The 16207-nt window shown below is 41.5% G+C and overlaps 1 protein-coding gene across 5 annotated transcripts in view; it reads left to right on the top strand.

Moving 5' to 3' along the window:
- Positions 1 to 16207, top strand: part of LOC110832284 (uncharacterized) — a 50796-nt gene that overhangs the window by 16766 nt on the left and 17823 nt on the right. For 4 of the 5 annotated variants that reach the window (XM_022069137.2, XM_022069134.2, XM_022069135.2 and 1 more), the window contains 2 exons: positions 10242 to 10424; positions 10845 to 11093. In XM_022069137.2, the coding sequence (XP_021924829.1) occupies positions 10254 to 10424; positions 10845 to 11093 (420 nt within the window). In that variant the 5' untranslated portion in view covers positions 10242 to 10253. Of the gene's footprint in view, positions 1 to 6067; positions 6209 to 10241; positions 10425 to 10844; positions 11094 to 16207 lie in introns of those variants that run through there. The other variant, XM_022069136.2, reaches the window with a different exon arrangement.

Genomic DNA, 16207 nt, shown 5'->3' with positions numbered 1-16207 from the left:
ATCGTTTATGAGCATTTCATTACCTCATTCGACGTATCGTTAAGTAAACAGTCGATCGTTCGACGCTATGTAAAACGTGACGACGATTTGAGAGTTCGGTGTACAAGGCTGTGACTTCCCTGTAATGTGGCGAAGTATAAACAACATTCTTCAAGCGTTTGTTTGAAAATGTGTTCAGCTCGTTTCGTATCATTCACAGACACAAATGTGGGCTATATATAGACAAGTATTATAAGCCTGTGGGGGAATGTGACTTTACAAGGGACTCGGGCGGAGCCGGCCGCACAGCTCAGTCGGAGAAATGACGCCTATTGGACAGCGGCCGGGGTTCGATTTCCAGTAAGGGAGTTGTGACTTGGGGTCTGTTCAGTAGAGGCACATGACAGCATTTTTGCTGAACGGTTGGAGTATGAATGCTACTTTTCATCTTCATCTATTATAATAGAATTATAATTACCGAAGCTCGGAATGCGCGTAACCTTCTCCCACGCAATGTGTTTAAGGGGTAAAGCAGCTGGAGCGTGAAGCTTCCCCTCCTCCTCGTGGCGCTTTGCTCCTCCGTTCTCTGTTAACCTTTATAAAGTGGTTTCCCTGCACATTGGCAACTTTTCCCCTAGAACACGAAATTCGTAGTTTCTGTATTTGTGCGATTTACCTGGTGTTTCTGTTTACAGTAATTCATTCGCCGTCGTTTGAACAAATTCAGAGTGACACTTTTACGATCTGTAAAGGGGACCAAATAAATATGAAAGAGTGAAGTAAGATAAAAATAAATATAATAAAAATTACTACATTTTCGCCTTAGTAGACTCTTATTTACTCTTGAAGAATGAAGGAGCATGAGTTAATTAAATGTGCAGTATCGAATACTTAATTTTGAAGAGATCTTCAGTACTGGCACGGGACATAACGTGTGAGATACAAATGGATATTCCTGAAGGAAAACGCAGAACTGGAATTTAATTTGGACATTCCATTCGTCAGACACAATGGGAAGAATTTGTGCTGCGCGCGCATCGTAGTGTTGTGAACATAGGCCAAAAAATAATTATGGCGCTGGCATTGAATTCAAAGTACCAGAAGATATTTAGTCAGTTACAGTGATGCCAACCGGCTCATATTTGACAGCCAGGAACATGCTACAGGATCTCAAGCTATTCGGTTTGTATGGAAGTATGTTTTTATGGAGCTTTAATTTTATCGCATCCTTTTCAGAATTCCATCATTACACTTCGCCCAGAGTTAGTTCAGTCCATTTCACATCTTCTCACCATATTTCTTTGTAATAAGTTTTATATAATACATCTGTGCCAGGGTTTGTAAGATGGTTCTTTCTTTGAATATTTCGGGAAATTTTGGACTCATTTCATGCGTAGCGCTGTGTAGTCTGGTAGAAGTTTACCACCGTTTCAGAGGTCCTTGCTATCTCCATAATCAGGGTGATTACTGGTAGGTAATCACAATGAACCAACTGGAAGGGGGGGTTAGCATAATGCGTTTAGTCGACCCTTGTGGTATCGCGCTGGAGTCGGTAAGAACGCAGTCCATACATCAAGCCGTGACTACTCAGTGATGTGTCGGGCTGTAGTTGAACGACCTGTGTTCGATTACGGACAGAGACAGGAATTTTTCTTTTTGGCACCGCTGTGATCAGACTCGTTCTGGATTCTATCCAAAGCGTACCAGGAGTAAATGAAGCTGCTTATCCGCAACCATGTGGTGCCGACCTAACAAATGTGGAAGGATTTCCCTGATTTTTGCAGTAAAGCAGGTTACATGAAGGCCTTAAACCAGACTTACCAAACTCGTGTCCTTCGGAATCACGTTTATAATGTGATATTAGTTGGACCGCCTGCATCTTCATAGGAAGAAAATGGGGGATTTGTAGAGTTTGATATTGACAGTTTATTACGTATATTTTGTGAATTGTAACTATGAAATTCGTTTAATTCCAGCATTAACATACAAGAAAGATGTACTTCCAACAATACATGGATATTTTCCGTTGGAATTGTATTTCTCAAAAATGAAAAGTCCCGTAATTCTCCACGTATGACTTAAAAACTCTGAGGACCACAGCCTTTATTTGCAGACGTCTAAAAGACCAAATGTTTCACACATCTTATTTGTATCCAAGTGTTTTTATCTTTCTTCTCAGGGAGATGTAATGTCTGCGCCCAAATTACAATAAGGCATAGGTTGCATTCCATTAGAGTACAGTCTGCAAAGGAGCGAAAGTTGGTGGCGTTCAATGATGTTGATCGAGGTCGCGTTCCGTTGAAAGGGAAAGTGAGCCGAGCTTACAAAGCAATACCACTAATCCTGAGGGTTGGAAACTCCTGCTTTTGAGATAACTGCGAAGAAAACTAAGTCGTACACTTAGTGTCTCGTCTCCTGACTGCTGGACAAACCCATAGTTGGTTAAATATTTACAAACTCACATTGCTTTCGCGAATATAAGTAATAGGAACATATTAAATTTTGAGAATGCTTGGTATTATGCAATTTAGTCCTTTGTATTTTTGTCTTCTATATAAAAAACGTAAAATCAACATATAATAAACTATAATTTTACTTGTTCTTTGTATGGGTGTGAAACTTCTTTTCATTACAGGACCTATGTGGTTAAGGTCTGCTTCAAATTTTCAAAAATATGTGTGTGTGTAGCTTAGTTTCAGAATTATAAGTTTTCTGAACAGTTGGTCCAATAAAAGTTGTACAATTTCAGGAGTGTGTTGTTCATTCCGAGTTCCAGGAAAATCAGTTTGGTTGTGGTTTGTGCTGTACCCTCCATTTAGTGGGTTTTGATGTATTTTATTTTCCGACGTTCTTCAGTTCCTCATTATATGAAAAGCGCATATTGTTTTCCGACGTGTGCGGAAGTCTGCATTCTGGTATTGGAGTGGCGGATGGAAACAGCTGGACTCTCTCCGAGATTCGAACATGTGTCCCCAGACTGTGTCGTTGGTCTCCCAATTTTCTTGGTGTTGTCTTTCCAGTGGGTGTTTCAGTGGTATGTAATTTAGCAGAAACGCAAACCGCCTATATTATTCTCAAGGTCTGATGCTTGGTTTTTAATTGCGACTGAAGAAACTCTTTCACTTGTACCTGGTGTTTCAGGGTGGAAACATGTCAGTCTTCGTCTGAACAGAACCTTTCTTACATACGAAGTTAACATTGCAATTTCTCTGCTTTTGATACTTGTGTGCTACATAGATACTAGATAACTAACGGCCCTCTCACATAAAGTACTCTTTCCTTCTGTTTGTAAATGGTGACAAGAGTCAGCATTCGAAAGACGTCTTTATAGCTTTTACCCAGACAACCTTGAGGTCAGGAAAGTGTTTGTAGTGGTAATTACAGAGGGTTTGAGCACGTGTGTCCCCCAGATCTGGTTACATTCTCGGATTCTAATGGACGTAACGGTTCAACCAACTTCGATGCCTGTTGTACCTGATTATTCATTTGTTCTTCAGCACAAGTCGACGCCTTTTTGCTACCTGAGGAGAGACGCGGCCAGACGACTATTCAGAGAAGAGTCCTTGTATGAAGGCAACATATTACAAAAACCATCTGGCGCCTCTAGAATTCCATTTTCCCAAGCGGTAATGCGTCTGAGTTGTATTCGGGAATTGCCCAATTCCCATCTCGGCCGGGACTCCGAATGTCCTGAGAATTGTCATGGTGAACAAGAGAGGCCAGCTGATTTTTATTTTGCGTCAGTTAAAATACCCCAGCATTTTCCTGGAGAGACGTAGGAAACCAATTTTATTCGATTTCCCGGTGGAAAATCGAAGCCGTGTTCTGTATACGTTGAAGCCACTATGCAGCGACGCCTAGTGGAAGTGGCGGATGTTACATAACAACAAACTTCATCATTTTCTTCAGGTCACTTAGGATCATCGGAAGACTGGTCAGTGACATTACATTAGGCTGAACGTGGGTGGGGAAACAAGAAATGAGGACACTAGAGAGGAGTAGCAGTTAAGTAAAACCCTGTTCTGGAGATGCCGGGTTCAATCCTATACCAGAGCAACTGTGATCTGATTTGCTTTCCCTTGGTCATTCCAACCCAATACCGAAGTAATAGGCTTATCTTTGAAATAGTCACTTCTTCCCTGGCCGTTTCCTATTCATTGCATAATCGCCCTTCATTTTAGTCGATATGGCGCCGTTAAATAACCTCTGTCAATGTGTGCGAGAGAGAACGTATATCGACCTTGATTGACACCCCTGGTAGTGGCGATGTGTGGTTTTTGCCCTCACGAGAAGCGGGCATAATGTTGGCACCCGCATGTGCTTAGAAATCAATATCGCGATTGTGTATTTTTTATTGCCGTGATGTAATTACAATTGTAAATGTACAAAGCCGCAGATGTTTCGGAGGAAGGAAGAACTCGGTTTAATTTTGTATATATATGACAACTGTCTTATCTGCGTTCATTAATTACAGTTTTAACAAATCCCTCCTTTCTTTTGGTAGAACGTTTCGAATTGGGTGAGTTTTATACACCAGAGGGATTTATGAAACTGAGACTGTCGTTTGTCTAAAAGATCGTATTGTGGGTTGATGCAGATGTTGATTGCAGTTGTCAAGGCATCTCTTTACATTAATATACTTGAACATTCTCCTAACGAGAGACGAATTCCTTCCAAATGGAAATAGGGTGCGGTTTCAGTAGCGTTTGGAAGCTCAGTTTTGTAGCTCGATCTCTTGTTCATTTTGAAGGAATTTGTACGTCGAAATGTCTTTGTTAAATGCATTTATCGCAGTAATAAATGCTGAACGTGTGGATTATTGTCCTGGTTTGCAGATATACTAGCTCATTGTCATTTCGTCTGAACAGAACATTGAATCTCCCTGATCAGGTTCAGTATTTTCACTTTCTCAGAATTAGTCCATCGGTTTCTTACGAATTTTTTTGGATCTGAATTTTCCTCATGCTACGTTTCCCAGTAGGCAGGCCTGTGTAGTCTGGTATATCGCCCTGAAGATGGAAGTAGCGAGCATCTGAAAAATGTCGTTAAACCTCTACCAGACTGACTACTCTGCACGATATCTCAGAAGACAGTCTAGTCGTCTTCCTGAGTAGTCTGTTTTGCTGTTGTGCAGCTTTCTGCAGTTGGTGCCCATGTACCGATATCTACTGCTGCATCTCGCGCCGCCAGGACAATTCAGTACCTGGCATTCTTGAAGCATGACTTGCAGTCCATCGAGTGCTAACGGACACTGGTTTCAGCGAAATCCCGTGACTGCAAGGTGAAAACTCTTCCGAAGAAATGCTGTCAGAGGGAGAATCATTCTGTAGTTGATTGATGGTTAAAAATTGAACCAACTGCACTGGTTACAATGGAATCCAAAGGGGCCTAAACGTCGTCCCATTCTAGAGAGGTGTTTAACATTGCGCGGTACAAACCCTGTTTATTTACAACTCATATCACAAGTTGGAAATTAATTCTGAATGCAATACACTGAAATAGTTTCCACTTTTCCTTGTTTCTCTTTGTTTTGCTTTGTGGTGCATTTTCCAGATTTCCGTCCTGTATTCTGCATGAGTCTTGTCTTGTCAACGGCCGGGCTTTGTTCTTTCCTAATGTCAGCTAAATTTCAGGAGGCATTGTCATATCGACAGTAGAGTTATTCGTGATCCTAGTGGGACAACTTAAAGTTCGTCATAGCAGAATGTGTATTCACAGTGTCTAATGTGTCGATACATATCGTTTAAAAGTAAATCAAGTACGAACAGTTCTAGTTAGTCTATTTTCTTGAAAGCTCGGTGTAAAGGATTGGGCACTGTTGGCCATGTCGAGAGAAGGGACCTGAAATTACCCGGGTGGTGGGGGGAAAATTGTTGACGGAACGGATTCATTTTGGACTGAATGGGCTGTCCAAGTTAGTAGAAATAAAATCACGCCAGTACAGTGGATTATTGTTTTGACGTAAATACGTCTATATGGAAGGGCCAGTGTCATTCCGCAAAAAAGTGTAAGATGGTTACCTAGGAAATAACAATTTGTAAATATGGACTGACAACAATGGTCAGCTTGTATGCATTGTTATGTTACTCTGCATTGTCGTATTACATTACTGCCGTCAACAATCCGCTTTCGTTATTGCGGAAAGAGCTGAGCTGTGAATCGCTTGTAGAAGAAGTGCGTCGTGGACTAAATAATTTTGTGCGGGTAAAAACGTTTTACAATATCACAGGTACTTATCTTTTATAAGAATTATTAAGAAATCTATTGTTGCGTTAATTTAATGCGTCATACTATGTACAAGATGGATGAGATTGAAGCTAAAAGACTCCATAACGCAGAATATATGAGACAGTACAGAAAACGTAGAAAAATAGAAGTATTAGATAATGAACCTAGAGTTCCCGAAAAAATACCAAAAACTAATGCTGAACATACAAGTGAATGTAGGAATCGCAAGAAATGTCATCTGTTTATTCGGCATTGTTATTACCTAGGAAACGTTACATTACATTTCATTACAGTAAATTTTATTACACTAGGGCAGAACGCTCCTTTCGGAGCTCCTCGGAGGGGTTGGTCAAGTTTTTAAAAAGCAACCAACCCCTTCGGGTGGGTTGGTTACGTTTTAAAATCTTGTGTAAGAAACTAAACTAAACCCCCCGAATGGAGGGTTAAAACACTTGACCAACCCCCTTTCGGGGGGGGGGGGTTGCGTTTTAAAATCTTGAGTAAGACACTAAACTCGGCATTGTTGTGTTGTACTCGGCATTGTTGTGTTCCACAACAATGCCGAGTTTGTTTATAGTTGACATTGTTGATGACGTAATTTATTGACAGACCCATCTTAAGCGTAACTAATTCAAGTTAAATAAGCAATGTCTTAATCAAACTTTACTCAATTGTAAAGCATGTATAAAGGAAATATTTAGAATAAAGCCAATATATAAACTTCCTTTCTGTATAGACGTATTTACGTCAAATTCTCCGGAACCGTGGTTCCACTGTCAATTTTATTTCTTCAAAAACAGACACACGTAGACAGTAGAGAACGCAACAAAACCACTTGCTTTGTACATTAATGCCAAGATCATCATGAGAATGTTCTTAGCCAAGGAACAATCCGTTTAATAGTGTGATTTAAGTTAGGTAACCGTTGACTATGAAGTCAGTGTCAAGCCTAAGTTTGAACGTCAGCACGTCGCTGTGTGAACGGAGCAAACATAATTTTTCTAGAAGCAGGTGAGAACTATTTCAAGTCAGCGCACTCCTTGAATTCCGTTGATAACGCGACGCACGTGTAAACGTCTTACAACATTTTACATACAACAGACTTGAGCGGAGTGGGTTGGCACAACCGAGACGCCTCTGAATTGCATTCGAAGATTATTCGATTTTTTTTCCAGGAGCGGTCTGGCTATCGCTGTTCATGGTTCTCCTTCGTGTCTCCAATAGAACGCTTGGATAGAATCTTATTACAGGTTACGATCGCTTTTTCTTACGGGTTCCCTCCCGCCTGTCATCTAAATCGATGCTATTTAAAGTCTGCACTCGTTATGGCGTCGTAAAATAACCCATTGATAAATGAAGATAGAATGAAATGAATAACGAGGTTCAACATGCGCGTTTCTTCCGCCTGTTAATGTCCTTGCATAACAGAGCCTAGTCTAGGCGTACGCGTGCGATGTGGATTGTCATCTGTCTGCATTCGTCGTATTTACCATGACCTTGATTGATGCGTTGTGGAGAGTCGTGTGAGGAGAGAAAATGAAGGAATGGCGGAAGATCGCCTGCACACAAATGTGGGCATTAGCCTGATCTATGACTTTATTAGAAACGCCAGCTTGAATCCTATTCGCATGTGCAGCCTAAGTATCCAGTTGCTAACTTGAAGACAGGGTTGGGTTTTTTCCGTTTTGTCTTCTTGGTCTTCCTTAAACCCGGAGAGGCCTTCGCCATTGTGGTCCGGGCAGTTGCGTTTGCTGTGTCGGTGGGTTTGTCACGAGGCTATTATTTCTTCGAAGATTGTGGTGTAACACACGACCGCGTTTCTGTGTTGGCACCCGCTTATCATTTAACTGAAAAGATGTGGCTTAATGTGACTGTCGCACTATCTAGCGCAGGAGATTCCAACCCGCGACCAGCCGTCGTACTTCGTCCGATCACCGTACACTTTGTATTGTGTTGGCTTTCCTCTGGGATATTGCGTCATGTTACCCCCTGATGACGGTGGCAGGACGCACCTCTGAAACGTCTTGTATTATCAGAGTACACGGCTCAGTAATCCCAGAGGATAGCCATCTTTATACTCGCGTCGTAAGAACCAGAAATTTAAAATTGTCGCTCTTTTTGACGAAAAATAGCCATCTGACTTGGGGAAAACGTATTTACGCCAGTTTGGCAGTAACTAACGTTGTAAGCAACTGTTCAGTGTAATAAATAACTTCAAATTAAGAACTGTGACGCATCTTACTGGGGAAAACTCGGGGGATGCATGCTAAACGCAACAGAACTCTTTGCAATAAATCTTAAATTTCAGAATAATATGCCGTTTAAACAGGTGAAATTGTTGTTTTTAAAGAATAAAATAAGAAACAAATGAAGCCATGAAGTTTCGTTACTTCCTACACTCGCAACTGAGAGGTTAATACTGCTTTGTGTTCGTGGGGGGGGGGGGGGGGGGGTAGTTCTCAGCCCGGAGATCGGCTATGCTGACAGGATTTTCGTAACTTTCCTTAATCATATCCCGTGACAGTACCGTATATTACTCAGGACCACAAACTTTCCAGCTCATTCGCTTATTGGACAAGAAATGATATGAACTATTTACAGCGTTTTAAATAAATTGTAACTAAAACCATAGTACTTAGAGTCATGAAACTTTGTATGCTTTTTTCCCCGTTTCGTTACGCTTGAACGCCGTTACCGATAAAATCCATACTTTCGACTTGAGTTTCGTGCGAAGAATTAGAAAATTGTACATTGAGCCATATGAACCAAAAATTCGCTTCGCAACTTGTAGTGTAGACCTCTTAATACCATTATATCGGGTTTTGATGAGTAGTTTAGAAGGCTCTGAGGACAAAGACGATTTCCCCGTTGCACGTTTGTTTCAAGCGTTTCTACGCACTTGGAAAATACGTAATTGGTGTACAGCTTTCTTCAAACTTCATAGTTGCCCAGCTGAACCCCTCAGAGTGATGAATTGTTTACGTAGGTCGATGTCCGGTTTCCGCCCAAAAACGTACCAACCAAGACTTCTCTTGCTTGTTGAGGTGACTTAATGGAGTTTTATTTTTCGCAAAACTCACTGATGGCTTTCGTCTCCCATACTTATCTTCGTTGGGATGTTTATGTGTGGTGTAAACGTAAAAGGCATTACACTTTCTAGACGACATATCGATTAGTCGACTGTGCAATTGCTGGAAATTATCTGTCTTTGTCGTTATATAATTATGTTCGATATATCGTAAATGTAGTGTGTTCCCCCTCCGTCGTGTGGGGAATCCTGGACTTGGGAGATACTGCGCGGGAGGGTAATTGGGTGTGGCGTGTAACCACATGTCATGACTGTATAGAGAAGGAAACCACGGTTTCCATTTCTAATCACGAGCTGTTATGATAAAACCAACTTTGTTCGTTACTAAGATGTAGACTAGGAAACAATTTTTTTAAGATATGGATTGTCGCGTGGAAGCATAAATAACGACCATAGTCTTGAAACCTCGAATTTTGGCCGTGATACTAGAATATTTGCGGGGTTTCTCAGTTACTCCAATCATGTTCTGTGCCAGTATCTCGAAATCAGTCGGTCGTTCAAAGTAACTGTCATTAGACGCACTTTGATTTCCTATTGGGCGGGTCGGATTCGATTCTCGCACCTTAGACCTGATACAGCTGATGAATTTCGTGGTTATCCTCAGTCATTCCAGGCATACCGTATACGAAGATAATTACAACCGCTTCTTTTTCGTATTCTTCATTCGCAATCATGTATTATGTATCATATTCAGTCGATAGAGCGTTGTTAAATTAAACCATGAAGCAAAATTCGTAAGAACGACCATTCTAGAAGCATTGCTTCATGCGATTTACTTTAAATTCTGAACAAGGACTTTTCCTTCCTTTCAACTTGCGCCATAAAAGTGTGCGAATCTTACAACTGAGTTATGACAAAGAATTCGCAGTTTATGACGTCAGGATGACGCAGTGACGAATGAGTGTGTCTCATGCAGTGCTGTCTGTAGTGTTGTCACTTGTTTCAGTGAGTGAGCACGATGGGAGCCCGTCAGAGTAAGCGCTCTGTGGATATCACGACGACCCCCAAGAAAGAAGGTGCAGAGGAGCAGCAGCAGCCCCTGGACGGGCGCTTGGGGCATATCGAGGAAGGGGGAAGTGACAAGCCAGCGGCCAACGGCGCTCCGACGCTCTCGACCACAGACATTCAGGTGAGAAAACGCAATAATTTGGAAGACGGCGTTACGTTTAGACGAAAATCAACGGTTATGAAGCTGGAAGACAATGTAAAGAAGTGCATTTCCTGTGCTCGAGATTGACAGTTTATTGGATGTGATAGCCTCACAAGGGGGAGGGGTCATGCACTTTTTATCATCTTGCAGGAGGAAGTGATTGGCCTTTTAAGAGAGTAAGTGACGCATTGCGAGTTATGAGACTCACTAACAGAGGTCCTGGTTTTTACAAGTTAAAGGGAGTAAATGATGAACTGTTTATCACGTCTTATTGTAGGACTAGGTGAAGGTGGGCCATGAGCTTTGCCTCTGTATTTTACATTCTGCATTTACGGAGAAAATCATATCTCTTAATTAAAGTAAGTGATATGTGCTAAGTCGTGAATTTCTCTGTACCAGGAGGAAGTGATACACAACGGGTCTGAGCAGGTAGCAGATGGCGAAATTGAGACTGCAGCCCAGACACCTGAGGCAGAGAGTGCGATAGCAGAGGAAAAGGAAAAAGAGGATGATAAGACGAAGAAAGAGAAGAAAGAGAAGGTGAAGAAGAAGTGGTCCTTCCGGTCCATCAGCTTCTCCAAGAAAGACAAGAGCAAGCTGCCACGCGAGGACAAGAACGGCGATGTCACCAAGGAGGAGGTTGCCGAGGTGAGTTTTGTTTGTGCATTCTGTGTCTGCGGTTTCTTTCTCAGTTAAAAATTGTTTACATTCGTGTGTCCCAAATTCTGACGAACGTTAACTGTTAATTGCACCAACTTTTAATCACCCAGTGAGATTTTGAACATTTAGACATACACAGGCCCATGACTGGAAGCAATTTGGTTTTAGTGTAGAATTCAGACATGCTCCCTACCCAAAATTATCTCCTACATTTTGATTAAATAGAACACAGACTAACTAAAATATAGATGGAAAGGAATACTTTCTTTTGTCGTGTTTTTCACTCAAGTGTGGAAGTAAAGTGATTAAAGCATTAAACCTTCCAACATTGCAGACCCCCTGGGTCCATGGACCATTGTTTGAAAAAAAAAAAAAGTGCTCTGCAGTACAGGATAGTGGGCTGTGGTGATTGGTAGGGTTATGATGTTTTTTCCGAGGCAGAGTGGTGGCTTTTGGACGACACTAGTGTTCGCAGAGATGTGGATATTGTTCCTGGAATGAAACTGACTGTCAGAAATACAAACTCTGCAAGAATCAGTTTTAGAATTGCTGGTTTGTCACTCTTTACTATCGGTGAAAATGCCAGAGGAGGAGGTCATATTTTTATGATTTACATCCTGGTTTCATGATTACAGCTGCAAATATTATTTTCGTCTGCACGATCTTTTATTGTATCATGATGTATTGCGTAGGTCATCTTATGGTGCACATCTTACATTATACAATGGTAAGTATAGGTACGAAATTACATTAGGCAATTGCAGAGTGTGATTTGTAAATGGGTATACATGTACATATGTAAGATGTGCTACAGAAGATGACCAGAGAAGGTCGAAACGTGTGGTGCAGTATGATGCAGTAAAGGTTGACGTAAATAATACTATTTACAGTTTTATACGGTGTTGTATGCAGTATGATGGTTTAAATTGCGTGTAAAGTATGGGTTATTTTAGACCTATGAAGTCAAAAGTTACGCATCCGACAGTTGTTATTGCTCACCTCCCGCAGTAAAATTTGTTCGGCGCCCGTTGAGTACTTTCGAAGACGAAACTTGGGATCGGACAGACAGCCAGTCCGTCGCGACCTTCTCGTGCGTCAATTTTATACGCTGTGTACGAAAGCGCATAAAAGAGGTCACCGCTACTTGGATTTCCATACAAATCACAACATAATGTTTAGCTGCATATGTCTTCCATACATCTGCCTTGTTTCCAAAGACAACGCAAGGCATTATGGGTCTGTCCCCCGTGCTAGTCAGTCGCGCTTTTTATCATGTGATTAAGTGTCGGGTATTTGTCACCAGTTTCCAGTAAACAACTGGTGGCTGTTTCCGCCAGAGTTCTTTATATATATCGTAGAGCCAGGCAAGCTCTTTGAACTATGTACTTCCAACACAAACACTAATTGGTTCCAAAAACAAGCGATTTGAGCTGAAAATGTATTTATTTATATGTAATACTGACTTGTTCTGATGCCAGTGATAACGCGTTGTGCAGTGCTTAGCCAAATACTTTTGTTCTGAATGTCCCTGGCTCGAAGCTGTCGTAAAATCTGATGTCCAGAGGTGGTCATGATTTTCCTCCAAACCTCTGTACCTGTCTGTTGCCACTGCAGCTCTACAATGAACGACGGTCTGGGCGACCTGAGTTCTTTGGCAAGAGCCCTGTGTGTATAGGCCTGCTGAAGACCCACCCAGCATCCTGTCCAATTTGGCCATCGGTTTCTTTTCTCGTTGTTAAAGAGGTCGGAGTGTGAAGCTCCATCTCCGTTTAGTGCAGAGGTTAAAAGATATCGTGGATAAAATGGTGACGTCCGCTCTTTAATATCTTCATCGAGTGATGATTAAGCGCGGTTTATCATTTTCTGTGCCCGATGGTAATTATGCAGTCAGGGTAACCGCTGCACACAGCCCGATTTCAACACGATCAGCTTACATCATCATGTCATAGTCACTACCTGCTGCAGTGGAATGCGGTTGAGTGACTCATGACACACGTCTTTCCTTGAATTATTCTGATAGTGGCAGTGTGAACATTTGAAATAACTTTTCAGATGCCATCACATACAGCCTTTGCTTATTGCGCATGCCCAGTCTTGAACGTGCGTAACGTAATTTTCCACTTATGTTTCATGTGTTTCTAGCTCTGCATGATGTAGTTTTAAGTATCTGGATTAAAGTGTCCAAGACAAACGTTTGGAAGAGCCTATGTTTGTTGAATACTTCTAAGTGTTTCAGGCATTGGACATGGGAGAAAATGTCTGGAATTGTGGTTGCAGTGCCGTAATTAAAGCTGGGTTCACGGGTTTGTCCCCTTGCACGGTTCCCCCACCACAAATTTCATCCGATATAGCCTGCTATAGTAGGTATCACCAAATTGATGCTTCAGGGCCACGGGCAACCTTCCCCCCACTACTTACCCCCTTAACGCACGGCACTAAGTTAACATTGGTAGCTTCGCTACGCTGCGAGTTCTGAGCTGTCTCCCCTCGAATGGGCTCAGTTTTTTGTGTTGCAACGTTGTAGGATTTTTATTTGACCTTGCATGTAATTTGATAACGGCGACAGAAACAGTTATGATGAAGGTTCAGAGCCACTAATACAAAAACCCATCACCGGGCACAGTTTTCCCATCCAGTTAGCCATCTCACAGCCTCTTTTATGATATCCGGCTTAATTTTTGTCCTTTCGTCGCACAGCAAACTTCTGTAGGTTCTTTACATTTCTAATCACCTCCATTAGAGACCATAACCTAATTGATATGATTTCCAGGTGAGGTCCTACCAGAAGTTAGATCCAATTATTCAACGAAATGTTATCAACTATCCTTGTGTTCAGCTGGGAGGATTCATTAAAACAATCCAAGATAGCCTCTAAATTAGCCGGTACTTTAGCCAGGAGATTGGAACAGGGCATGTTAGGCGAAATAGCGTTACTGCTAATGTAACCGGCCCTTCTTAACAGTGTCACACCGTTATCACATAACGTCACGATGTAAAGGTTCAGAATGTCCTCCGAGCGACCTCGTGGTTTGCTGGGGCTGTGTGAACTCGAGGAAGACAGCGTGCCAGATATACGTGAGGAGATTCCATTTTATGATGCACGTACTGTGCTAGTTTACAGTGTTAACATGGCGACGAGCAAACATTGGAATGTTTGTATGGTTCATCTCTATCAGAACAGTTATTTGCGTTCCAGACATTGCGAATAGGAAGTTAATTCAGGTACAGAACTTCTCTAGACTTCCCGTCGTCGTCATGAGTGTATTATCAGTCGGTGAACTAAAATGAACGTACAATTGATTGAGGGCATTACCCGTTTATCGTGTTGATTTCTCAAACCCCGAACCGATATATTAAATTTGATGTTGGAGATATAAATATTGCTGAAGTTATTTTGGTCCGTGTACGTTCTCTGCATGAAATACAGGTCTGTCTTTTTTAGATTTCTCAAAATTATGTTCGTCCTACAATTTGTACAGAAGATAAAATATGCATCGGTAACTTTCATTTGCACGATTTCTCGTTTGTATGGGGCACTTTCCTCATTACTAGTGTTGCATTTCTTTTGTCTAGCTGAACAGTTTTGATCATCCGGTTGGCTGGCGCCGGCTAATTGAACTAATTGACAAATGTCTCTGCACACCATTTTGCCTGGTTAGAGTGACAAATATTGTAACGTAACATATTCCATTGCATTGATTTTATGTTATCGCAGGAAGTTAATGAAATGGGTTGATTGAGTAAACGTATGGAAATCATTAATTTATAAATTCATCTGGACCATAATAAATTTGCCAGTCCAGGAAAGCAGGCGATGGTGGCAGCGGGACGTTTTCAAAAACGGTTTTACGAGGGCGCGTTAGAGTTGCCTGTTGACGTCTGAGTATCTCTTACCTGATGAAAGACCGGAAGATGTCTCAAAACTGCCTCACGTGCTGGATAATTCAGTTTCTTGCCAATAATATAACCGTAGCTTATGTCAGTCATCATAATTTTAAATTGGCCCGAAATGAGTTTTGTGTTTTCAAATGCAGGGGTTGCAAGAGTGGTCGCTCCATTTATGGGGAATCCCGTTCTCAGTGACCTTGAGTATTTCATTTGTGGGAGGGTCGAGTTGTCGTTTCTGTTGTGTTAAAATTGGTAACTAATGTCTGGGAATGTGGTCATCATCTCCTTGGGAAGAACGAGATTTCAGAAGATTCTACAATGCAACCGAGGCGTGGTTATAAACAGTCGAAAAGAGTAGCCTTTCCCGCGATTACGTTGAAACACTGTTCAGTTCGATTTTATGTTCTCGATTGAATTAAGACTTATTAATTTGGGGGAGGGTGTAATGGTGATTACGAAATTTTTGTATTTAGAGCCAGAGGCTCTGGTAGACTTAGTAATGTATAAAGTCGTTAATACAGATTGAAACGTTGCTTGTAATTTTGGTGTTTTGGGTTACAACACTAAATGTTCGTCCTTCCCCGCGTTGGAGTTCATTTGCATGCCTCTTTCATGCTTCATGTAACGCCTCTAACAGTGCAGTGTCGAACATAGGAAATAGTGTGTATATGGAATTCAGTGGAATGAGAAGCGCGCTTGATCTCTGTTACGGCATTTCAATTTAATGGGGCTGAAGAAACAGGAGTGCCAACCACTGCACCATGACAGTAATGTCTTACCTAACTACACTCTTGTAATACTTACTTCTTTCTCATTGTCGTTGGTAAATACTCTGCCATTTTTAACTATTGGCTCAAAAAACTTAATTTGGAGGTCTCTCCATAAATGGGATAGTAATATTTACGTGAGTCTTGTAGAAATTGAATGCGAAGGTGTGGGTTGGATTTTACTACAGTCAAGGCTTTTGTGTAAACGATAATGAACATTTGTTTTAACATAAAAGACGGATAAATTTTTGAGCAACTAAGCGAGTTCCAGCATTTAAGGAAGGAATCTAATCCGTTCGGTTATCGTCTGCTTTAGGTGAAGTTACATGGCCAAAATAAAACTGACTTGGAACGTTTTTCATTGTGGTGAATACGTAATTAGATATACGAGGAAATCACGCCCCAGCATGTCGACTGCGTCTGTAATGGGTTTGTAACCACAATAAA

This window comes from Zootermopsis nevadensis, unplaced genomic scaffold (assembly GCF_977971745.1).
Source record: "Zootermopsis nevadensis isolate Lab colony 2312 unplaced genomic scaffold, Znev_1.0 Znev_ptg000028l, whole genome shotgun sequence".
Lineage (NCBI taxonomy): Eukaryota > Metazoa > Arthropoda > Insecta > Blattodea > Termopsidae > Zootermopsis > Zootermopsis nevadensis.
The sequence above is the reverse complement of the archived record's forward strand: the minus strand, read 5'-3'. Positions and strand labels throughout refer to the sequence as shown.